At 37.4% G+C, this 26,727-nt stretch overlaps 2 protein-coding genes across 4 annotated transcripts in view; one reads left to right on the top strand and one right to left on the bottom strand.

The window, feature by feature from the left end:
• Nucleotides 1–9,051: 9,051 nt before the first annotated feature.
• On the bottom strand, nt 9,052–19,044 carry THNSL1 (threonine synthase like 1). Its single transcript, XM_060161715.1, has 2 exons — nt 18,906–19,044; nt 9,052–12,451 (listed from the first exon to the last, which is right to left on the bottom strand). The coding sequence occupies exon 2, from the start codon at nt 12,401–12,403 to the stop codon at nt 10,172–10,174; it is 2,232 nt and encodes a 743-aa protein (XP_060017698.1). The 5' UTR covers nt 12,404–12,451; nt 18,906–19,044; the 3' UTR covers nt 9,052–10,171.
• Nucleotides 18,693–26,727, top strand: part of ENKUR (enkurin, TRPC channel interacting protein) — a 30,248-nt gene continuing 22,213 nt past the window's right edge. The window contains exon 1 of one of the 3 annotated variants that reach the window (XM_060161730.1): nt 18,693–19,146. Coding sequence is in view for 1 of the 3 variants with exons in the window: in XM_060161727.1 (XP_060017710.1) it covers nt 19,808–19,884 (77 nt within the window). In the remaining 2 variants the exon portion in view is untranslated. Of the gene's footprint in view, nt 19,147–19,243; nt 19,885–26,727 lie in introns of those variants that run through there. The other 2 variants (XM_060161740.1, XM_060161727.1) reach the window with 2 other exon arrangements.

Here is a 26,727-nt window from a genome sequence, read left to right as displayed (position 1 = left end):
ATTTTACAGAACAAAATTATTTTAGGCTTAGCCTTTGGAAGGGTCATGTTTTTGGAGAAAGCAAAGGGTTGTGGTGCTTCATAGGTACTATCTCCTGTTATTCTCACAACCCGAGCAGGCAGGTATTTTTATCCATATGTTCTAGATGAGCAGCCGAGGCACAGGAAGATTTAGTAACTTTCCCAGGGTCTTAAAGCTGGTTTTGGAACCAGGGCCTGGATACAGGTGATCCAGCTTCAGAACTGCCTCTATAAGGCATACGGGAAAAGTTTTTCACCTCTGGGATATTATAAAGATGGTAAAATGCAAGAAAACCTTTAAATTATGGAATTAGAGCTTACCACCCACACAAGAAAATGGAGGTGATAATTCTAATGATTGAAATAACGCTCTCATCAAAAGTCCATGATATATACATACACTACCAAATGTAAACTAGTTGGCTGGTGGGAAGCAGCTGCATAGCACAGGGAGATCAGCTCGGTGCTTTGCGATGACCTAGAGGGGTGGGATAGGGAGGGTGGGAGGGAGATGCAAGAGGGAGGGGATATGGGGAGGTGTGTATGCATATGGCTGTTTCGCTTTGTTATGCAACAGGAACTAACACAGTATTGTGAAGCAATTATACTCCAATGAAGATATATATATAAAAAAAAAGCCCATGATACTATTGATCGTGAATTCCTCTTTTGTGTCAGTGAGATTAATTCTGTACTTGATACAATGTATCTAAGTTTTAAATAGATCATTTTGGCTTTGCAAAGATATGGCTTCTAGTAGCATTCTGATTGTACCACCAGGAGATTTCTCATTTCCCCTGTGAAGAAAAGGAAACAGCCAGATTGAATCATAATAATTAATAAACCCCCCTCCACAGCATTGGTTAAGCACTGCTCCACATCCTCTTGCAGTTTTTTTTTTTTAATCCTTTTACTCTTGACAAAAAAGGATGCTGAGAAGATGAGCAAGGCTTTAATCAGTGCTAAATCAAACCAAAGACTGATTTAAACAGTTTCTGGAAATAATGTCCAGGTCATTCCACATCACTGACATTATGAGAAACAGATAGCATTCATGAACTACTGAAAGAAAAAAAAAACATAGTTTGAAACAAAAGTGTGCATTTAAGATCATATTGTTTCATTCTATTCCAGTGTCAAAAACTGGCATTCATTTCAGAAATCAACCTAATAGGATTGCAGGGATTTTTCTTGAATACATTAAATCATTCTCAGAAAAGAAAACTACTACTTAAAAAAAAAAAAAATCAACGTGCTTCTCAGTTCTCTCAAAATTTAAGGCAGGGGCTTCCCTGGTGGCGCAGTGGTTGAGAGTCCGCCTGCCGATGCAGGGACACGGGTTCGTGCCCCGGTCCGGGAAGATCCCACATGCCGCAGAGCGGCTGGGCGCGTGAGCCATGGCCGCTGAGCCTGCGCGTCTGGAGCCTGTGCTGCGCAACGGGAGAGGCCACAACAGTGAGAGGCCCGCGTACCGCAAAAACAAACAAACAAAATTTAAGGCAGTATTCATAATGGCACCCTAAGAATAATATAATAATAATATAATAATTTTTTATTATTATTATTATTTTATTATTTTATAATAATAAAAAAATAATAATTTTTTTTTTTTTTTGCCACACCACGTGGCTTGTGGAATCTTCATTCCCCGACAAGGGGTTGAACCCAGGCCCATGGCAGTGAAAGTGCGGAGCCCTAATCACTGGACCATCAGGGAAGTCCCTGTTTTTCAATGTCCTTTTTTTTTTTTTTTTTACGGCACCCTAAGAATAATATGATGTATTCCTTAAAAATCTTCTCACATACATCAATTTACCAGATCCCCATAACAAGTATATACCAATTTTAAGATTAAGAGATTAAGATTAAGAAACAGATTAAAAAATAGAGGCCTGTACAGATGAGAAAGGTACTCACTGATACTGTAATAAGAGTATCTTTTAAGTGTAAACCTAAGTTCCTTAAGAGTTAAACAAATGTCTAATGCCTAATTCACTTACTATTAAAAGTGGAGATCACAACATGTGCTAGGCAGCACTATAACATGGGGAAGTGGGGACACAGCACCGTTCCATGTCTGTTTAAAGTGTAAATTTCATGGGAATCCTTCAGACAACTATCAGACTTCTATCATCTTTCCTGATAACCAAAAAAGTAAAACAACTCCTTTTAAAGGGAAACCATTTCCTGTGACACCTTATCCTAGAAAACAAACCAAAAAATTGTGAGTAGATATTGAACATCAATGGTACCCACAGGGACTTCCCTGGCTGTCCGATGGTTAAGACTCCGCGTTTCCACTGCAGGGGGCACAGGTTGATCCCTGGTTGGGGAACTAAGATCCCACATGCTGAGAGGTACAGCCAAAAAAAAAAAATTAGAGATTAAAAAAAAAAAAAGGTACCCACAAATAATCTGAAATATCCTATAATACTCTGTACCTTAGAAAGTGACTGCATGTCAAAATGTTCCATTACATAAAGAAGGCTGCCCAACAAGCTTAAAATTCAATAATTTATTGTGTTATCTGTTTTATTGTCAGTTATCAGAATGAAGTATACCAAGAAGTCAATTAACTAAGACTTTATCCTTTAGACAATAATACACTGGTACTTTGGCTGATATCAAAGAATTTGAACTTGTAAAGAATTTTATAATAAATTTTTTAAATGATACTTATTTATTAGAAAGAAAGCCAGGATTTTAGCAAGTTAACTACAGAACAGCATATAAATGCTAAAGCTAAAATGAACAGGAATGGTGGTTGCTCAGGGAATAATTTAAATGAAGTGAATTCTGATTTGCAACTTGAAAATGTTGACAAATAGATGGGCAGGATTTAGGAAGCATTTTTAGTAGAACATGATAAGGAAAGACAGGAGGAAAGAAGAGCAAGACAGGTTTGGGTGTGTGTTAGGGGAGAAACAGAGATGCATTTGTTTGGAGGTGAAAGTTCTCCAAATCCCCACATGCTTTCATTAGTAAGTGAGTCGCTTTACTTTCTCTTCTTTGAAGAGGGTTTGGAGACTATTTATTTCAAGATGTGATGGAAAATTAGAGTGAAAATTAAGTGTCTAGTGAGTTAGGCATGCAAAACCATCAGCATTTCCTCTCCATTCTACTCATCACCAAGTCTGCTCATCCTACTATATTCTTGATTTCTGTGAATGGTGAAACCATCCATCTAGTTTACAAACTTGAATCTTTCTCCATGCCCTTCTCATTTAATCTGTCATCAAATCCTATAAAGCTACATCCTAAGTATTTCTTGAAAATACTCCTTCTGGTTCCACGACTGCAGCGTATACTCTGGCCTGTTAATGGGTCTCAGGTCCATGAGTCTCATCCCCCCACCCCACCCAGTTGCTAGCATGATCTTTCTAAAATAAAGAGTTAATTATGGTATTCTACTTAAAATTCCTCAGTGATATCTCATAGCTTTCAGAAACGTGTAAACTCATGGATCCTGCCTGATTTTCTAGCTTCATCTTCACAACCCCATACATACATGTTTTGTTCCAGGCAAGCTGAGTGATACGTCCCTACTCACTACCATGTTGTTTCCTCTGCTCACCAATTCACCTACATAACTGTCACTTGACTTTTAAACTTTGACTCCCACGTAATCATCTCTTCTAGAATGCCTTCTTTAATCCCTCAGTCTGATATCTATGACTCTCCCATCCATAGCCCCAGGTCTAAAACATGATCATGGCCTGAAGCAGACTAGGCAAGAGCCATCCAGGCAGTTGTCCAGGGCACCAGCCTTCAAAAAGATTTACACGTCGTTGGGAACATTGCAGAGAGAATATAATGTTTATCAATACCACTGGTGCTTAGAAGGACTACTTCAACAAGGTTCTAGGAATCAGAGGTCAGAAGACCCAAGAATATGCTTGAATAAAGGATTTCTAAACTGCCTTTCAAAGAGGGTGAGTTTGGTTAGTTTCCATGTTTTTGTTTTGCTAGTAAGGTATGCAAGTTAGGAGTCCAAGCTGAGCTGCTTAGGACAGCACAGGAGTGGGAACCTCTGCCAATAGGTGTCCTTCTCTGTCCTTCCCTGCATTGTGCTTGTGGTGGGGGGTCTGTGCAAAAACTGTGGTCTCTCCCCAAAAGGAAAGTGGAACAAATGCTTAAAGAACATCAGTTTGAAGGGGAACCAAATATCTAACTAGCTTTCTCAGGGTCCACCATGTTTCTGGCTGGTTCTGATCATAATATCAATCATATGATCTTGTAATAAGTTGAATTACTTGCCTAAGTTCTCCATAAGCTTCCCAAGGACTGAAACTATGATTTTTTGTTTTGTTACAAATCTGAAAAAGGTACATGTTGACTCAAAGTGTGTGATCTGGAAGGATGATGATACAAAGATCAAGAGTTAGCAGTGTATATTTAACACTGTCCAGAGAAGAACGACCTTGAGTCAAACAGGTAAGAATATTCTGTTCACTCAAGAGGTATTCTATATTGTGGGATAACTACAGTTAATTGTGAGTGAAACATCCCTGAAAACTATCCTTCTCTCTTTGACTTCATATTTGATTTCATATTTACCAAATAAACTACTATTTCCAGGATATCTTCTTAAAAGGGATGGGGAGTCTTAGGTGGAGAAGACCAAATATGTGGTCACTGGAAAGATATATCAACCATTATAAATCAATAAATATACATTTTAGTTTATGTTAATTCTTCTATAAGTGTGATTAGTGGAAGATTGCATAATGTCCCTTTCTGAGGTCTTGGGAAAATCAAATAATTTATGTGTAATCATTTTCAAAGTTATATAGCTCCTACATGTATTTTTTTCCTCTTTGATAAGAATGACCTGCATATTTCAAAGGATATTTTAGCTTTGATTGTTTTCTCCTTAAAATTTCATTTCATTTCGGTATGACTTTCGGCCAGTAGAAATTTTATGCTCTTGACCCAATTTAAACTAATATTTTCCTTCTTTCTTTTGCCAGTAAAATATTATTATACTCAACTTTTCTCAAGAGAAAGACATTCTGTTTCTTCATAGTCGGCTACAACACTGAAGGGAAAAGGGGGTACCTTTTGACTTGACTCTTTTTCTGGAAAGTATACAGAATACTGTGAATAAATAAGCTTTTCAGATCTTTTAGGATTAAGTTACATTACTTTAATAGAGAAGAACCCTAAACAGATGTGGAATTTACAAGAAATGATGTTTTTTCTGGTAATGACCCATGTTGATTTGGCAGTTGTTTAAATATTATGTCAGCCAATTATATTTAAAATCTCAAACAGATTGGAGAGATAGTCCCAGAAAAAAAAAGGTAATATCGAGGGCAAGTAAAATTATTTTCTGAAAACTTCTGCTATTTGATTTGAACCTTGTAAAATTCAAGACAAATATGAATAATCTCCAGTTTTGTCAAACCAGGATGTCAAATCATTTTAACCAGGCCACTTGATCCAGTAGAAATGCTATTTTCTTGCATATCTTTTCTGTTAGATTAGGAAACTGTGTTGTGCTAAAATGAACAAGTTAACGATCCATTATGCAAAACCCATGGGTTAAATGTTTTGCAATTCCAAAATTTTAAGATTTTAGAAAGGTGAAGTCATGTGTTTGCCATATATTCAGTGTGGTAGTAATAATTGGCTCTCTGAAAAATGTGTGTGTGTATACATAAGTTTATTAAGACTTTTACTGATTAAACAATGTAGAACACAAAATTACAAATAATAATAAAATATACAATACTCTTTCCTGTAACTGTATATAACCAGTCAATTTCCACCGAATGCTTTAACTTATTTTTGCCCAGCTCAAAATGTTTACTCTATATCACTTGGTGCCAATCTCACTAATTTTACTTGTAATCATCACTTAGAACTGTATTAAGCAGGGTTGTTAATTGCAAATACCAGAAGTTACTCCGAACAAGTTTAAGCTTAAATTAAAATAAATTTATTAAAAGATAATAAATGGACCAAAGAATCTCCAGAAAACCAGAGAATCAACTTTAGAGGTTGGCACCAGAAACAATACCCAGTTCACATCATTGAATTGCTTTTGGGGACCACTAAAGTGGCAGTAAAGTCATTAAAAAAGTAAGTCATAAATGGACAAAAGTGTCAGATGAAAAGACCAGCAGCAGCACAGAAAGCAAGTGAATGACTCAATGAGAACATGAGATAGTAAGTGCTGCAAACAAAACATATTGAGGGACTTCCCTGGCACGCCAATGGGTGAGACTTCGCGCTCCCAGTGCAGGGGGCCTGGGTTGGATACCTGGTCGGGGAACTAGGTCCCACGTGCCGCATCTAAGACCAGGCACAGCCTAAATAAATAAATAAATAAATAACATTTTAGAAAAATATTGAAAACCTAGAAGTTCTCTAATTTTAAAGAAAATGATATACTACAACATGGATTGCAAATCTGGGACGTGTGCTGTCAAGTATACCCCAAACAGTATTTTTTTACGTGGCTTCAAAAGAAAACCTATTGCTAGGCATATAGTTATAAATTAAAGTTTAATGTTGCCATGAATACAAGCAAGCCTAGTTTAATCTGAAATAAAGTTGAGTGATTTAAACATCAACGTGCATTGATATTTGTGCCTTAAAGAGTGCCAAAAAGAGTTTTTGTTGTTGTTTAAAAATGTTTTTAACTTCTGTTCAAAATGATTCCTAGCATTTTTTTCTTATTTTAGCATTTCTTATGAGCTCTGGAATATCTATTTTAAAGTTTCCATTTTGAAAAATGGCAACTTTTAATGGATTGAGAGAAACAGTATTTGCCGTGATTGTTTTTGAAAGTGAGTTGCTATTAAAATCTAACAAAAACTTCAAAGAGAACAATTACCTTCTAAACTCGATTTTGATGAAAAAATATTTTACAATTTTCATTAACATGTAATTTAAAAATCTCCTTTCTTTTTTCTCAAAAATCTTACAAGTTCACTATATTTTTTGACGTGGTAAAATAATTTCAAAGATAAGGTAGAAATTATAACCATAGCCTAAGAACTGATAATAATTTTTCATGTCATAAACAGACCATACATTTTTATTTTAATACAGCCAAGATATGAAATCTATTTTTACAACATTAGAAAGAATCACAAATGTTTGGAAGTCCATTTTCACTAGCCTTCAACACAATTTTACAAAACAGTATACCTATTGGATACAAGAACATATAAATATTAGACAATCTAAATGTCTACTAACTGGCAAATGGATAGATTATGGTATTCGTACTATAGGATATTATACAGTAATAAAAATTAATGAACTATGGTTTCACTCATCTGCATGGATGAATTTTAAAGTTTTTAAATAAAAGGTCATGGAAGAATATATATAGTATGATTCCATTTACATAAATTTAAAAAGAGGCAAAACTAAACAGTGCAAAATTGTAATACAAACAAGGGAATGATGAAGAGAAAATTTAGAATAGTGGTTACCTCTGAGGGAGAGAAGTAAATGTAATCAGAGGAGCCACAGTAGGTGTCACAGATGAGGAATGGTCTGTTCATAAAGCAAGGTGTGGGGCACATGGTTGCTTATTATTCCTCCTTAAACTGTAAGTGTACTTTACATACTCTGGAGAAAATGAGAGGTAAGAAAGTGGAGACCATATATGCAGACAACTCTTTTTGAAGAGGTTTGGTCTTGAATGGAACGTAAAGAAATAAAAGAGTAGATGGGGGGAAATGTGGATGTTTAGAGTTTTGGTTTGCTCTTATGCTTTATAAGATATGAAAACAGAGCATCTGAATGGCATAGAAAGAAAGGGGAGAGGTTGAAGAAACAGCAGAGGAGAGAACTGATGAAGCAAGTGATGTGAGTGCCCTGACCGGAGCAGAAGCCAAGACACACCTGAAGGAATACCACCCAATTCAACCCAGCGGGAGGCAGGCGAGGAGAGAAACAGGTACAGCAGATTCAGACATTTGGTGGTGGGAAACCATGTCTTCACTGCTGGCTTGTTCCTCTTGACTGAGGCAAGGTTTTTAGCTGAGAGGGAAGGGCTAGAGTTGGTTTTAAGAAAAAGTGAAGGCATGAAATAAGTTTTGGACAGAGAACAAACCAACCACAGATAAAGGCAGGTACCCTCTTGAACAACTCACCATACCTATTTCCTTTGTCTGACTAAAATGTATTTCCCCTTCCTTTTCACCTAGAAAATCTTGCCATCCTTCAGGACTTACCTCTATTTCTATGTCCTCTGTGAAGCCTTTTCTGACTGGTCCATGGTAATCCTATAGCTCTTGACTGTATCATTTTTCACTTACTCATGACCTAACTTGCAGTAACTCTTCTGTGTTGTATCAATACATGATTTAATTTTACATGTTGTCTCCTTAATTACAGTTCTTGTGGGCAAAAATCATGTCTTTTTTTTTTAATATATTTATTTTATTTATTTATTTTTGGCTGCGTTAGGTCTTTGTTGCGCGGGCTTTCTCTAGTTGCGGCGAGTGGAGGCTACTCTTCGTTGCGGTGCACGGGCTTTTCATTGCAGTGGCTTCTCTTGTGGAGCACGGGTTCTAGGCGCACGGGCTTCAGCAGTTGTGGCTCGCGGGCTCAGTAGTTTTGGCTCGCGGGCTCTAGAATGCAGGCTCAGTAGTTGTGGCGTACGGGCTTAGTTGCTCCGCAGCATGTGGGATCTTCCCGGAACAGGGCTCGAACCCGTGTCCCCTGCATTGGCAGGTGGATTCTTAACCACTGCGCCACCAGGGAAGCCCCATGTCATTTTTTTTAAACACTGTCCCTCCCACTTTCAGAAAAATAGTGCATTCTCATACACACAGGAAAATTTACATGTGTTTTCTAAACATATCATTTACTGAAACAAATATCCTTATAAGCAAATGATAAAATAACTAAGACCTACGTGAATAAGTAAACTTTGAATCTTCCATTATTTTCTTGTAACGGCTCTTAGTTTTCAAGTTTTGGTTTTAAAACGTACATTTTAGAAGCCATAGATCCAAAGTTAACATAATTAGTTTAATTTTTAAATTTTTTAAACAGATTGCTTCGGCTCATTGAACGATTACAATTTTTTCTTGACAACTTGTAATATGTTTATGGAGGTAGTTTTCCCAGAAGATGAAGCAGAATGTTATCAGCAAAGACAAATTATGTTAGGAATGCCATCTTGTGGTTGAGAGTAGTCCATTACACTAACAGGTCCTTTCACTGATAATCTTTAATTCAGAAATAAAACATCCAGGAAATTCACAAATGTAAATCACGTTTATAATGTATTGTTACTACAAAGAAGGAAAAACTAAATATGTGCATCAACTGTATGTGATTTTAGTTACCAAAAAAGACAATGTTCATTGAAAAGAGAGACCATAGACAAATTATATAGGAATGGAGTCCAAATAATACAGGAAAACTGGTAGAACTAGAAACATACTTCCATGAAGACTATTCAAATACTCTGAATTTTGGAAAGCTTTTCTCTTGAAATAGATACATAATTTTATTTCCGTATCCACTACTAAGTAATTCTGTGGATTATTACATTGTGGATTTAAATCTTGTGTCTTGGTTTTCAAACTACCTCACCTTAACTCTACATATCTAAAGGGGAGTGAAGGCCAGAGCACTTATCTAATCCGGGTGGCGTAGAATACACATAATTAATTACAAGTCCGAAATGGAGAGTCAAAAACACTACTAGCCCTTTCTTAATAGATGAGCTTACTACTTCCTCCACAGAAGTTAACCATTAGAGTGGTAAATTATCTTTCTATTCAATAGAGAACTGGTAATGGTTACATATGTACTATGGAACAACTATGCTTAAATATTTTAATTGCCAGATTGAATGCCAGACATTTTGGTCTGCTTAAAAGTGGGGGTGAGGGAGTAGAAACTGATATATCCCTCATGAGTGCAAAGCACAGCACAAGGATCTGTGTACTATGCTACCTTTCTGTCACTTCCAGATTAAGGATCCAAGGAGCATGTGTAGGTATAATGTTCAGATCTAGAGATTAGGCTATTGAAATTCCGAAAGATAACAGATCTACATATAGACATACATATTTACATAAAAACCAAAATGTTATTTGTATTCCAAATCTACGTTTGTGATCAATTATTGCATGCTTATCACCAGAACATTTTTTTTTTAACTCAGAAAACTTCTATATGAAGTGATTTTGTGCTAGTTTTTCCACGTGACTCTTCAGGACATTCACATCAGCTGCACAGACCTGGCACCCCATCTTCTCTTGCTGTTTTGTTCTCTCCAATAAAGCCTCATGAGGTGGAGGTAATGCATTGTATGAACTCAGTAAATAAACCTGACTGGATGAAGTCTGACTGATTTCTTTGATCTTTAAAGCCTGCATGATAGCAGGTGCAAACTTTGAGTAATGAGCTGTAGATGAGACAATCACTGGGCAGGTTTTATCTTGCATTCTGTCTGCAACTACTTTTGCAACAGCAGTGTGTGGATCCAAAATATACCCGGAAGTATTGTAGGTAGAGTGAATAGCTGCTAGGCACTCTTGCTCAGAGCACCAGTCAGCTACAAAATCCTGCTGAATTTTCTCAACTAGAATCTTTTCTATCTGGAAGTGATGCTGCTCTTCTAATTGATTAAATAATCTTGTCATTAATTGTCCATCTTTATTAGCCATCAAGTGTAAATGTCGCTCCAGGTTTGAAGATTTGAGAATATCAATTGCTGGTGAAAAGGTTTGTGCTAATTTTCTTTCCCTTAGATCATAATGTCCTGTTTTTATAAAATCAGTCAAAACATGGTTCTGATTAGAAGCACAAATAAATTTTCGAATAGGGATTCCCATGGTTTTGGCATATACTGCTGCTAAAATGTTACCAAAGTTTCCTGTGGGAATACACACATCGACTGGGCTTCCAAAAGAAATAAATCCTTGGCTAACGAGATCAAGGTATGCAGAAGCATGATAAACTACTTGGGGAAGCAGTCGGCCCCAGTTTATGGAATTAGCTGAACTTAACACTGTTCCGTATTCCACAGTAAGAAAGCCAGTAAAATCAGAATCCTGAAAAATCCTTTTTATAGATGTCTGGCAAAAATCAAAATCTGATTTGACACCTACTGCCCATCCATTTTCGTTCTGACTGCCAATTATTTGTGCTTTTTGAAAATCACTTACTCCATCCTCAGGGAAAAATGTGGCCACAGATATTCTTTGCTTGTCATTCTTACTAAGACGACTAAAGCCATTTAAGACTGCACTCCCGGTGTCTCCTGAGGTGGCTACAAGTATCATGTAATTACAACTTGGTGGAATACAGTGTGCAAAAAGATGGGGCATGAGCTGTAAAGACAAATCTTTAAATGATCCCGTTGGTCCATGGAACAACTCCAGGATGAACTGGTTGCCTGACAGGTGCCTGACAGGGGCAATTTTTGAGCAGGCAAAGTTTTCCCCATAAGCAGTTTCAATCATTTCTCCCAACCTGGAAGCAGGTATGTCAGCAGGATGTATACATTTTTCCAAGAGTATTTGTGCTCTTTCTACGTACGTTGCTCCTACGAGGCTTTTCCACTCCCCAAAGTTTAATTTTGGAAACTCCTTCTCAGGAACAAAAAGTCCACCATCAGGAGCTAACCCCTCAGTCACAGCTTCACTGAAGAATTTTGTTGGGACCTTCTGTTCACAGTCTTTAGGCCAAATGTGTCTTGTGGAAATGAATGTTTCTGAGTCCACATCTTGGTATCTTTTAACTGCATTCAGCACTTTGTCAGCTACCTCCTCCGGGGAAGCCCCATTTTCACATAAAACACGAGTATCGTACCACTTCTTATAATACTGTCTTCTAAACTTAAGTAAGTCTTTCATAGATGTTCCAGAATTCTGACCTACAATCCTATCTATTTTCATTAATTTTAGACGACTAACTATATCGATTGGAGGTACATCCAGATAAACAATTATTCCATTTTTCTTCAGATGCCGCATGCTAGCATCATGCATTGGATTGGACCCAGTAAGGGAAATCACACTTCCAGATGCAGAGAAGTTTAACACAGCTTTTCCTTCCTCTTCTAAAAATTGCTCATTACCAACATCCTGCAATTTTTCAGACACACTCATATTCCAGGTTTTTTCAAGGATATCATCATCCACATCTATGACACAACAACCTAGTTTCTGACCTATTATTCTGGCTACTGTTGTTTTCCCAGCACCGGGTGGTCCCATCAGGATAATATTTTTGTCTCCAACAAGAGAGTAGATTGAGTGCCATGACTTCCTTAATTCTGCAAGTGCAAAGGTTCTTGAAAGAAATAGCTGTGCACGTTTATCCGTTTTCACATGTGTACTAGAAAAGCATTTCTGAGCTATTTGTTTCAGGTGCTGACATCGGTTAAAGTGGAGCATTCTCTTTTCACTTTTCTGCGCAAGCCAACCTAAAAACTGGCTTTGGCCCTTTCAAACATAAAAACAAACAAAAAAGACATTTGGTTACTAATTTCAAAAGACTATCCCAATAGGATTAAGTATAACCACGCCCACAGTACATACACTGTTTAACATTCTTCCAAATTTATGGGATATTTAAAAAAGTATTTGAACCCAAATTCTCATTTATTTCATATTATCCTTTTAACAATCTTTTCAAGTCTCAAGATATTGAGTAATCAAAACTTTAACAATTTGTAACTATGAGCAACACTTTATTCAGAAAATGCCGTATCATAGATGCTTTTTCAAAAAGATACTAAATCAAATTAGTATTTATTTTCCTATAATGAAAATTGTCTCATGGTTTATAACCCATGTAAATAAGGATGATTTGGAGTTGGAATGCTTTTTACTTGCTGAACAAAAAGCTGAACAATACTCTTTATATTTAATTTCTCTTTAGTTATATGAAAATGTTGATAGATTATCATGTTACTCATAAATTTCTTAGTCAAAGAATTCACAAGAAACCAGAATAAAATATTTGCTTATAAAAATAAATAAATAAGATGCTTAAATAATTTTCCAAACTATAGGGCAAAGGTATGACATTTTCTTTCTTACATGCCTTTTACATGCACACTGTTAAGAATCATTCTTACATATTTTTCATGTTGAAGGCCTTGAAAAAAGCTAATGAAAGATATAACATTATGCAAATACTTAAGAAAAATTGATAATCAGCAGCAAAGTCAAAGGCTACATATCTATAACCTTCTGTGCATGGGACCATCACTTTAATTTCTGTCCTATAAACATCATCATTGGAGAGACTTAACTCAAATTCCAGACTCCAGAGTGATAGCAAAAAAACTCAGGAATGTTTCCAATTATAAGAGGACAAACTTATTCTGGCATCCGGAGAAGCTCTGTAATTCCCCATACTGGTCAAATCCCTGTCTTTGGAAATATACTCACCATTAAAACACAAATGTATGCAAGACAGGTCAAATTTTACTAAAAAAAAAAAAAGTTTTACTAGACAGTACCGAATTTCTGCCACAAAGCGATATACAAGACAACATAACCAAATGATAAATATAAATCTTTCACACGACACCTAAAACTTTCAATGATTTAACTGTATGTTTAGTGATCAGTGGACTGAGGCTATGAAATGAGTATCCGAATTACTCTTTTTTTTTTTTTTTTCCTGTGGTACGCGGGCCTCTCACTGCTGTGGCCTCTCCCGCCGCGGAGCACAGGCTCCAGATGCGCAGGCTCAGCGGCCATGGCTCACGGGCCCAGCCGCTCCACGGCATGTGGGATCTTCCCGGACCGGGGCACGAACCCGTGTTCCCTGCATCGGCAGGCGGACTCTCAACCACTGCGCCACCAGGGAAGCCCCCCGAATTACTCTTTTAGGTTGTTTTAGCCATCTGAATCACTACATGATTTAGATGCAATAATATCTCCTGTAAAAAGCAGAGTGTCTGCCACACATGGGTACCTCTTGGCTATTTAAATGATTTTATAATAAATTCAAAGCACATAGCATGGTGGTTGGCACATAAGACCATTTATATAGTAATATTAACCACCGTCACTCAATGACAATAGACTAAAAACATATAAATTGAATCAGAATATCTAGGCACAAAGCTAGGCATATTTTTTTATGGTTTGGTTTGTTTATAAACCTTCAGAGAAAACAGGGGTACTCATCCGTGAATCAAGAACTGTTTTGTCAAGCACAGTCTAATCCTTTCCCTGAAACAAACCAAGGATCAGAGAACTGTACACTTGAACCCTATCAGCAATTTCTTTTATTAAACTACTTTTATTCTGGAACTCTTCGTTACCACATTATTTTGAGGACATTGTATAAAACAGCCTGATTAACTTCCTATTCAGGTGGCTTTTGCTTATAACATCACAGAGTGTCTTCTTTGTTAGTTTCCAAAGCATAACTTTCTGAGGTCTATATTGGTAATAATTGTGTATTACCTGAGTAGCTGGTTTGTTTTTATGGGTATTAAATCTTTTATCTGATCTTTTCCACTTTATGTTGGTTGCTACAATGCTTAACATCAACTCCATTAAAAGCAGAAGACTGTAACACAAACATTATGCATGTTAACTTCACCTTATCTTTTGTAACCTTATTCTTCCTTTGTTTTATATGAATTCAAAGTAGAAAATTGTGACAGTTCAACTTATTAATTCTGTATCAGTATTACTTCACCATAAAAATCTTCCTGAAACTAGCAGAAGGCAGGTATTAATTGCTCTAACATTATCATTTTTAAAGAAAATTAAAGAAGCTACATACTAAATTTTGTAACATTTAGCCACAAACTCATTTTAGGGTTTCAACATTCACTGTAAGCCAACCAAAAGACAAGAGAAGATGGAATAATGCCCACAGCATGTAACTTTTATCTGGAAACTGCATTTTTACTTAAGAGGTAATATAGTCAATTTTCATTATTCATGGTAGTTATGTTCTATCATGTCACCATGAATATGAATTAATGAATATTGAACCATTGCTCCTAGGGGAAATACAGGGTTAGGTTCCTGTGAGCCTCTGGTCACAACATTTTTGGCAACCAATCAATACGTAATGTTTTATGTGTGTTTCTGCTTAAAGACATCTTATTTAATATATATACATAGTGATTCATTACCATTGAACTCAGCCTTTAACACACACCTGAAGGACACTTATCTAACACACACATTTTCTCTGTAAGGGACATCGTGGCCTTAGTGTCTTAGGAACATGAGTAGCACTTCAGCGCTCTGCTTGGGGGCCATTTTAACCAGCAAAATCACCAGCTAGAAACACAAAAATGCAAAAAATGTGGCACTTGAATAGAATTCAAAAGACACTTGTTTATAGTAGGAGCTGAAACAAGAAGGCAGAGCATCACCTTGTTTAACTCCAGCTTGGAATGCATATCTCCTGACTCAAATTTTTCACCACTGTTCACGTGACCATGAATGATTGCAAAAGTGCTACAAGTATTAATTTTGGGTTATAAATAAATTTTAGCGAGTAGAATTCACAAATATAGAACTTATGAAAAGTGAGGACCAACTGCATATCATTTTCCTTTATGATTCAAAGCCATGCTATTAGACTTTTCCATTTACTTATATTTTAATACGTTTTTCAATACAGGGGTTATGAATAGGCAATTTTTCTTCAGCCAAAGAACAAAACTATTTCAAATTAAATGCAAGTCAATCACATAAGAGTCAAGAAACAAAAACAGTACTTAAAGACTAAATCTCTTGATCATTAAGTACTCAGGTTTTACTGAATCATTGATGTTCTGAAATATTTTTTGTAGAGCCAAGTTCTACACAAAAAATATTTTAGTAAACTAATTTCTCAGGGGATAGTATATACCACTCCATTATACATTAATACTTTTTAAATAGGTTTTCTTATCACTTACAGTGGAGTTTTTTGATCCACTAGTTCCAATGGACACTTTTTTGACATGAAAGACACTTGCCATTCAAACAGATAAATGGAAAGGCAGTGATGTGTCAGTATCACAGCAAGAACTTTAAAAAACAGAATGTCCACATGTACATATTAATTTAAGTACTGTGTGACCTCGAAGTATGAAACTTAACAATTTTACTGTGGCAAGCTGATCAAAACTGAAGAATTCCAGGAAAAAAAGTACAGAAACCACTTTTTAAAAGGTTTTTAAATTATTTCCTAAGAATGATAACAAAGTTATACACTTTTAAAACAGAAATACATATTAATTTTCAGGAAACTATTTACAGTGATATTTTCCTACATTTACCACTAGATGATTGATAATCAGCCCAAATCATATTAAACCCATTATCAATTTTTACTTCCAAAATAGTCCAGAAATTTTCAATTCCATTATAAAATTACCTAGAATACTTCTGGGAAATTGTCAAAATCTATTTAGTGAAAATGATTTAGCATTTGTTACCCATTTAAAATATTTGTTATTACTCTCCCAAATTAAGGCATAGCACCTCAAAAATTATTTCATGATGAGAACTGGCTACAGTTCAATGAACTTTTGAAAATATTTATGCCATGATTATATTTGTCATCCTGTTTTAATACAATCTCTATTAATAATTTCTAAGGATGACTAAATCTAGTCCACTATTTTATGAAGACAGACATTCTAAGGTTTTTTTAAAATTCTTAAAAAATTACTGCATTTTTACAATAAATTGTTTTCCCATAAGTAATACGAAAAAAATGCAAATATATTAGGATATAAACTAACCCGCAGAAGGTTAGAAGCTTTGCTGCTTCTGACTACTAAGGAAAACTCCTCTTAACAAGCCTTCAGTCAGTCAGCTGACTGAAACTGCGAGGAGGAAGGACCACACTTCAGTGCCATGTGGTAATCACAGGGGTCTTACAATCAAAGCATTTTCCAAGTTCACCACTCATCTTTGCCTTTATCTTAGAATCAAGCTGCCTAAGCCTTTCCTGTTGGTAGTCTTACGCTGTTAGATATCTTTAAGGTCTTGCGTATCTAAGTCAAAAGCCTCTTTAAGTACCCTTTGCAATTCTATAACTTAGAAAAATATTGTAAAGAATATGTCTTTAGAAAGGGTTTATTTTCCTCCCAGTTGTCCTATTTATAGTCCCACCTCTGCCCATTTTATTCATTTAAGTAGATTAAAATAATACTTAGCGAAAAAACCTAATTTGTATGTACAACCATTCATTCATATAAGGGGTCTGTGCAAACTACAACCCACAGGCCAAATCTGGCCCACCCCTATTTTTGTAAATTAAGTTTCATGGGAACAAAACTTTGCTCATTCATTTTTTTCATTTGTTAAATATTGTCTTTGGCTGCTTTTGAGCTATAATGGTAGAGCTGAGTAGTTTCGAAAGGATCCATCTGGGCTGCAAAGGCCTAAAACATTTATTATCTAGCCCTTTACAGAAAAAGTTCACCACCTCTGATGGTACACCAATACTAATTCTCTGTGGACATACTGAACATAGGCATTTCCTTGAATAGGACTGCCATTTTGAGGGAATTATAAAAATTAGAAATGCATTCTTTGTAAACATACTTTCAAAAGGCAAGAAGAATTACAGACCAAGTATCTAAAGGAAAAAAGTTCCTTTCCAAATGATTTAACAACTTCATTAAGACGGTGCACTGAATACACTACACTGAGACATTAAATTCTGTTTAGTGTTTTTAAAACCATAATAAACATACTGACATCAGTGAAATTACTGTATTCAGTAACAGCAGAAAGTCAAGACTAGCTAAAGCCAGTGGGTGCTTACTAACTGCAGAAATCATGCTTTGCCTTTATTGGCTCTTTTAGGAACTGATTCACATGAACAGTCCTAAAGCGTTCCTTCTAATTAGAAAGTTTATAAACTTTGGCCAATGACTGTCCACTTGGCTTAACGGTATTATCATTCTGAGTCCTTAGTTCAAATCTTAGCATATATAGAGAACATTATTCTTCTCTATACATGCTAAGCAAAAAACCCCAAAACGTAAAATACTCAAAGTGGAAAGGAAAAGGGCAAAGTGGCATATACATATAAACTGTTTTGTTTCAAAACAGAAAATCCGATGTGAAGAACAGGAACATCACCCACAAGGTGCCAATCATCTGAAATAAAATGTTTGTTAAACGCCTGGGATAAAAAATACAAACCTGACCAACTGGATAAGAAAAAACTAAATTTATTCTTGTCTAATGAAATTCACTAAGAGCCCAAGATGATAAGGACCCACACATTCAGCAAACCCTTTTAAATTAACCAAGCCACCAGGCTGTTTTAATCCCTCCACCGAGCACCCTGGCAGTGAGATGACCAAAACTGGCCTTCTCTTATCTTGGAGCATCCTTAGTCCCCTTCGGGCAGAGTGGCCTCTATAATGTTGGTTCAGAACCATATTGCCAAAATGTCTTTCAAAGCCTCGGGATGGTGAGCTTCCTTCAGCAGTCATATGCGAATAAGTAGGTTCACGGAAGACCAAATGGTTCAAACGGAATAAAACCTCTTCTAAGATCGTTTTCAAAAAAGGACACCAAAAAAAAAAGGGCAACAACTCAAGGGCCCGTTCAAAAGGCTTCTCCTTCAGGTTTAGGCTTCTCGTTTAAAAAACAAAGACCTAAGAGGAGGGGCCCGATCAAGAGGTAAACTGGCGGAGAAGGGGCGAGGTGCAGGATAAAGCGAGGCAGGTGGCCCAGGGGAGGACGGGCCGCGACAGGCGAACCGGGAGGACGGCGGGGCGCCGGCGCGCCCGCACAGGTGGCGGCAGGGCTGAGCCCGGGACGTAAGCAGCCTAGAAGGCGGGCGCGGACAGAGCGCTGGGATCACCGCCGAGCAGCGCAAAGGGGAAGGCACGGAGCGGGAAAGGCATGCGATGGGAACAGACTGGTTTCTACAGTTTCCCTTTCTCCTCAAATAACTCACCAAGAAAATCACACTGAGAAGACGGGGGAAAAGAAAGGAAATGGGAAGGAGCGTCCGGGAGCCGCCAGTGCCACCTCGGGCTGCAACCCGACACCTCGGGCCCCCGCCCAGGACGGCCCACAGCCTTGAGCCCAGGCCTCGCTTGTCCCACCCGGCTTCCGCACAGCGGCCTTTGCGCCTGCGCCGAGGTCGGCTTCCACGTCCTCGTGTCACGCCCACGGCCGGAGCAGCCCAGCACCGGGTAAGTGACTCGTCCCGCGCTCCACCCACCCGAGCCGGCTCCGCTCCTCGGGCTCCTCCCTCTCTCGTCCTGCTCCCGACGTCGGACGTGCGTCTGCGTGGCCTCAGCCGCTCGCCCCGCCCCCACCGGGTAGGCACCTGCGCACAAGAATGTTATTGTGCGATGCCGGCAGGCCAGGTTCGGTGCTGCGCGTGTCTCTGCTAGAGTTTTATCTTTTTCTCCAAATACACAGAAAGAGGAAAGAGCAACATTTTTAAGAGGACGCCAGTCTTCACCCCTTTACTCCCAAAGGTACATATAAACAGTGGTTTTTCAGGTTGAAGTTCTCTGAGAGAAAAGGAGCTGCCGAGAGAGGGAAGAGAGGAAAGGTAGTTTGCAGGGCCACCTTCCACTTCCCCGTTGCCTAGTAACTGTTTCCAGGGCAGTCGCGCCGTCAACAACGCTAAGTGATCCCAAGAGTAATAGAAGAGAGATTTTATTTTCTTCCCAAGAGAGGACAGCTAAGAAGACGTCAAAGGGGAATTGTGTGAAAGAGAGAAGCCTTAGTTCCTTGAGAAGGCAAGAGAGTAGGAGAGGAAAGGGGAAGCGATGAAGAAAGGGATGGAGATATTGTTATAATGAGGAAAAAAGCTGAGTAGTTTTAAGGACTCATTTGGTGGCCATGGATCCAACGTGCTCTTCTGAGAGCATTTATAACCTCATACCCAGTGACTGGAAGGAACATCCCCCGCCTCCTAGGTACGTAAGCAAAGATTACCACTTGAAACAAAAATGGGGAATTACTGTTCCATTTCAGGATTAAATAAGCATCATATCACTTTCAAAACGAGAGAACGTGTATTTTTGTCTCAATGAAATAGCCTTGGATGACAACTTCTTAAATAAAAGTTTGCAAAATATAAGTATTTAGCATCTCACAATTCACAGAGAGGGCAGCCTGGTGCTGTGAGAGGGCCGTTTTCTTATGTTAGCCTCCTTTTAATACGTGTGTGATTGTTTGTAATTTAATTGTGCATGTGTGATGTGGCATACAACATAGCCTGAAATTTCTTATTGTTGAAAAGAGAAAATCACAATTTTATTATTCTGTGTTAGGATACTTGAAACTTGGTTTCAGGAGTTAATTGTTTTGTTTCTAACTACACTACTGCTCCCTGTATAAAGGGATAATACTTATTTTTTTCCCCAAAAGTATTGTCAAGTATAAATTCCTATTTGTTTCTGAGCCTCAGTTTTTTGATTGGTGAAACAAAATAAATGGATGAGGTAGTTTCTAAGGTCTTTTTTTTTTTTTAAACCAAGTTGTCATTTTCTTTCTTTCTTTTTTTTTTTTTTTGCGGTACGCGGGCCTCTCACTGCTGTGGCCTCTCCCGTTGTGGAGCACAGGCTCCGGACGCGCAGGCCCAGTGGCCATGGCTCACGGGCCCACCGCTCGCTCCGCGGCACGTGGGATCCTCCTGGACCGGGTCACGAACCCGCGTCCCCTGCATCGGCAGGCGGACTCTCAAGCACTGCGCCACCGGGGAAGCCCTCCTTCTTTTTAAAAAAATAAATTTATTTTATTATTTTTGGCTGCATTGGGTCTTCATTACTGCATGCAGGGTTTCTCTGGTTGCGGCGAGCGGGGGCCACTCTTTGTTGCTGTGCGTGGGCTTCTCACTGAGGTGGCTTCTCTTGTTGCGGAGCACAGGCTCTAGGCGCGTGGGCTTCAGTAGTTGTAGCAGACGGGCTTCAGTAGTAGTGGCTCGCAGGCCCTAGAGCGCAGACTTAGTAGTTGTGGCGCATGCGCTTAGTTGCTCCACAGCGTGTGGAGTCTTCCTGGACCAGGGCTCGAACCTGTGTCCCCTGCATTGGCAGGTGGATTCTTAACCACTGTGCCACCAGGGAAGTCCCTCTAAGGTCTTTTCTTGATCTGATAGTTGATGGAAGGAAGAGTGGATTGATAGAGACCCAAAAATACGTCATTGAGTTAAGATTTTCATGTAGGTGTTAGGACCCCCTTTAATTCCCCAAATTTCGAAAAGGAAACCACACAGTAAACATCCCAGTTAGTCTTCTGGGACTTAGCACTTAGTTAAATCTATGGGGAGAAAAGAAGGTAACTGATAGAGAAAATCTCATTCCTCCTAGGATTTTTGCAGCTTTTACCTTTCTCTTTTTCCTGATCCAAGGCAAAACCGCACTGCAAGAGCAGTGGGCTAAAAACAAAAAAACAGGCTCTGCAACTAATTGGTTTTGTGATCATGAATACATTTTCATTTGTTTTCTGATCTGTAAAACAAACTAAATGAACTAGATAATCCTTTGAGTCTTTCACATCTAATTATCAATTATCTTTACTAGTAATTGCTTGGGGTGCATAACATCTTCAACAAGAAGGCAGATCCTTCCACTTTTAAGCTTGAGTATCTGTTTTTAACCAAACCAATACCTATTTTGTTTTTCATTAGCTTCTCAAAATCTAGTAGAAATTAGAAATAGGAATTCAAAGTAAGATATGGTACAGTTGCAGAGTTTATGAGAAGTGTTCAAATTAACTATTGCTGAATGGACTTTTGGGCGAAAATTCCTGTATATTGTACAAGATAAAGTTTCTCTGTATAACTCACTGGCTGATTATATTTTCCATAGTATACTGTATTTGAATGTTAAGATAGTTTATTAAATAGGCGTTTTGTTTTTTGGTAAATTTAAAAGCTTTACTGCATCTAGGTGACTTTTTCAAGAAATTTTATAGGAAAAATCTTTATTCATTTGGCAAGCACTTACTGAACCCTGTTAGTGTATAACATTGCCCTTGGGCAATGTTGGAGTGACAGCACAAACTTGGTTTACTCTGAACGAGTAAGGAGAAAAAACTAACCTACAGTGAAAGGAATAGAAGGCATCCAAATGTGATGGCAAAGAACTCATTGCATTAGGGTGAAGTTAGGCTACACTGTCAGCACAGCCATGAGTTTTTCATTTGACAAGATGTCATGCATGCAAAACACTAATTTATAAAAAACAGAGCATAATAAAACATTTAACCAATTCTTTCTCACCACAGTAACACAAACTTGCCCTTACCCAATCCCTTTACTGCAGTACAAATTCATGCTAAGAAAGAAATATATTAAGCTGCGAGCCTTGTTTGCATCACTGAGTTATAAACCCAGCTTCAGTAAAGCTCACTGCAGCTCTTTGCAAGACTGGCAAGATGATCGTCCAGCTTTCACAAAGAGGTGGATTCCTTGGGGAAACCAACAGTTGACAGCATTGTGATCTCCCTTACCTCAGAGGTTACAGGCTCCTTGGGGAACTGGAAGATAAACATTAAAATGTTGGTTAACAGTAAAACCATGTATTATTGAAAACCCTAATGAGAGATGCAGATGCTAAATGAGAATTTAGAAAATAGATATATGTAATCAAAGTGGGATGAAGGGCACCCTCTTCCAGCTGAACAGTGAGCTATGAGCAGTCTAGGTCCCAAAATTCTACACAATTGACCAGTGCCGCAATAATATTGGCCTGACATTTAAAACAAAACAAACAAAGAACAGTAGTTAACCAGATGTTCATCTAACCCATTAGGATAAAAAAAAATCTCAAACAAGCATTATCAAACTGTACCAACTCTTGGTCTGTAGTTCTCTGTGTGCTCTTTAAGATAAACTGCTTTAGAACTGTGTATCTACAGATTGAATATGACTATGTGGTGACTATTGGCAAGAAAATAAGTGCAAGTATGATACGTCTATTGAAGATAACTTTAGTTTTAGAATAATCTATAGCCCACATCTAATAAAAAGTAGAAAGTAAGGCCAGTTGTCTAATAAAGTCACCCTCTGGATCTTTATAATAAAACCACACTATCCAGAAAATGGAATAAAATGCAGCTATTGAAAAGAAAGTATAATGGAAGCAAGCTAAGTGTCCATCAATAAATGGATGGATAATGAAGATGTGGTATATATATACAATGGAATACTACTCCACCATAAAAAAAAGAATGAAAACTTTTCCATTTGCAGCAACATGCATGGACTTGGAGGGCATTATACTAAGTGTAATAAGTCTGACAGAGAAGGACAAATACTGTATGATATCACTTATATGTGGAGTCTAAAAAATACAACAAATTAGTGGATAAAACAAAAAAGAAGCAGACTCACAGATAGAACAAACTAGTGGTTACCAGTGGGGAGAGGGAAGGGGGGAAGGGTAATATAGGGGGTGGGGGAAAAAAGGATTATTATGGGATTATATGAAACGATGTGGATGAAACTTTTGAAAATTGTAAAATGCTATAGAATTTAAAGACTCTTTCATGCAAAAGAAAAAGAAAAGAAAGTAAGCTTTATGTGTACTAACATGGAAAGGTATCACATTATATTAAGTTTTTTAAAAAATAAGTTTATTTTATTTATTTATTTTTGGCTGTGTTGGGTCTTCGTTGCTGTGTGCAGGCTTTCTCTAGTTGTAGTGGGCAGGGACTACTCTTCGTTGTGGTGCGCGGGCTTCAGTTGTTGTGGCACATGGGCTCAGTAGTTGTGGCTCGTGGGCTCTAGAGCACAGGCTCAGTAGTTGTGGCACACGGGCTTAGTTGCTCCGTGGCATGTGGGATCTTCCCAGACCAGGGCTTGAACCCGTGTCCCCTGCATTGGCAGGCGGATTTTTAACCACTGAGCCACCAGGGAAGCCCCTATATTAAGTTTTAAAAATCAAGTTACAATTCATACATAAATAGAGATACAGAAAACATAATTTTTTCTGGAAAATGAATTGAGGAGATGGAGGGAACCTAGATCTTTATTCCTTTTTGCTGTTGTTGAGATATAATGGACATATACCATTACATTAGTTTCATCATTTAAAAAAATTTTTGTAATTTGGAAAAATTATTATTCATATAGAATAGAATATCTTGTTTTCTATAACAGATGGTAAGCTTTCAACTCACAATGGATAGTGTAATGAATCACAAGATTGCAAATTTTAAAAAGGTGAGAGTGTACGCACTCCTTTTTACTGCAGAGGAAGGTATTTTATTAAGGGATCATATCTGCCAATTCCAACTTCCATGGGAATTTCAAGGCACAGATTTGGATTGAACATTATTTTCTGATGGTATCTAGTGAGCTCATTCAGTTTGGACCATAGTTAATTCCCAGACATTTAGTTCATGATTAAGGAAAGTCTTCTAAAAGCAAGAAACAATTGAATGTTTCTCCACACAAACTTACCTACATAGTAAGATGAGAATACAAAGTATTAAAAGTGGTATAGCTGAACTTCTGCTTCCAATCAAGAGTGGAATTTACCCTCTCACCTTAAACAACTAAAACACCAGAAAAATATATGTAAAACAATGGTTTTTCAGGCACTGGACAAGCAACACAGAGCAGTCATCCCTAAGAGAAGGGAAACAAGCCCTACAATTGTCCCAACATAGTCTCTGGAGAGAATCTCCAGACAAAAGTCCAGGAAAGAGAAATTAAAACAAAATCCAGCAGTTTCTCTGAGTTAAAGAAACAGAGTTCAGAGTTTGAGGTGGTCAAGGCATGTAGAGTTCACAGCACAAGAGTACCAGAGAGGAAAGAACTACATATATGGAGAACGATAGAAGTATGCAGGAGAATTTCCCTGAAGTCTTTGGTTGACAGTACTTTTGTATGTTGAAACTACCAAGGCCAGGGAAATAGCCAACAGTAGGCAGCAGAGCCAGATAAAGTTTATATTCCCACCAACCAGAGTGGAAACTCCTCAGGCCAAATCAGAAATAGACTAAAAGCTCCTGGACCCAGAAATACAATGTGTAACCAAGAGAAAAATCAGTCAATACAAACAGACAAAGAAATGACATCAGTGAGAGAATTAGTAGACAAGGAGATTAAACCCACTATTTTAAATATTCTCCATGTGTTCAAAAAGGCAGAAGAAAACATGAGCAAGGTATGGAGAGAAAGAGAAGGGTAAATAAAACCCCAAATCTAACTTGAAGACATAAGTAATACCATGTCTAAAATGAAAATAGTATACTTAATGGGAATAACAGCAGCTGAGACACTGAAGAAGAAAATATTGTTGAATTTGAAGACATAGTAATACTAGAACAATACAAAATGAAAATGAGAGAAAAAAAACTGAAAAGGAAAACAGAATCTGTGAGCTATGGACAACATCAAGCAACCTAACACAAGTGTAATTAGAGTCCCAGAAGGAGAGTAGAGAGATACAGAACAAAGATTTGAATAATGGTCAAAATTTGGACAAAATTAATGAAATCTCTAAACCCACAAATCCAAGAATCATAATGTGCCCCAAGCAGGAAAAGGAGAAGGAGGAGGGGGAGGAAACCATACCAAGGGCCATTAACATAAAATTTCTTAAAACCAGTAATAAAGAGAAATATCCTAAAAACAGCCAAGGAAAAAAGAAACATTACATACAGAGGAAGAAAGAAGGTCAGCAGATAGAAACAGTGGAAGCCAGAAGTTTAAAAGTCCATAATGCATAAGAAAAGGGTATGAGTTGGAAATTTGGATTTACACAATGAAATCAAGAACACATAAAATGGTAAATATATGGGTAAATATTAAAGTTTCTTCTTTTTAAATTTATTTCTGAATTTCTTTTTAATTTATTTGGCTTTTTTAAAATTTTTTTATTTTTTTTTAACATCTTTATTGGGGTATAATTACTTTACAATGGTGTGTTAGTTTCTGCTTTATAACTTATTTGGCTTTTTAAAGGGAAAGTAATCACAATGAATTACGGGTTTCATAACACACATATAACATTAGGATAAAGGTGGGGGAGGGGTAAATGCAAGTATTCTTTTGTAAGGTTCTTATGTCCTATGTGAAGTGACATAATAATACTTGAAGGTAGGCTGTGATCAGTTAAACATGTATATTGTAAACCTTAGAACTTCCACAAAATAACAAAAACAAAAAATAAGGCAGAATAAAATAAGGAAGAACCAGCAATGGGGTATGTAGAAAACAAATAGCAAGATGGAAAATTTAAACACAAACATATTTTTTAAATCACATTAAATGTGAATGGTCTAAATACACCAAAGAAATGAAACCCTTTGAAAGGATAAAACTTCTACGCTTTCCATAAGAAAATCCCCTTAAAAGTACAGACACAAGTAAGTAAAAAGTCAAAGAATGGAAAAATGCTGTTACCATAAATCAAAGGAATGTGGACTGGTTATATTAATATCAGACAGAGTCGATTTTTAGAGCACAGAATTTTAGAAGGGATATAGAATATTATTTCATAATATTGAAGTGATTAGTATTTCAAGAAGGTATTCTAAATGCTATGCACCTACTAATAGAGCTTCAAAATACATGAAGCAAAACCCGATAGAACTAAAAGAAGAAATAGACAAATCCACAATTATAGTCAGAGATTTCCGCATCTCTCTTTCAATGATTATTAGAACACTTGAAAATACTTCCAGCCAGTTTGACCTAATTGTCATTTATAGAACACTCCAGCCAACAGCAACAGTGTGCACTTTCTTTTCCAGTGTATGTAGACCATCTACCAAGAGAGACTATGCTTTGTGCCATAAAACGAGTG

This window comes from Lagenorhynchus albirostris, chromosome 1, assembly GCF_949774975.1.
Source record: "Lagenorhynchus albirostris chromosome 1, mLagAlb1.1, whole genome shotgun sequence".
Taxonomy (NCBI): domain Eukaryota; kingdom Metazoa; phylum Chordata; class Mammalia; order Artiodactyla; family Delphinidae; genus Lagenorhynchus; species Lagenorhynchus albirostris.
Note: the sequence above shows the minus strand (reverse complement) of the source record. Positions and strands in the feature narration are given on the sequence as shown.

Excerpts from the sequence above, each read along its gene's own strand:
- THNSL1 (XM_060161715.1), bottom strand. The coding sequence starts at position 12,403 with ATGCTCCACTTTAACCGATGTCAGCACCTGAAACAAATAGCTCAGAAA.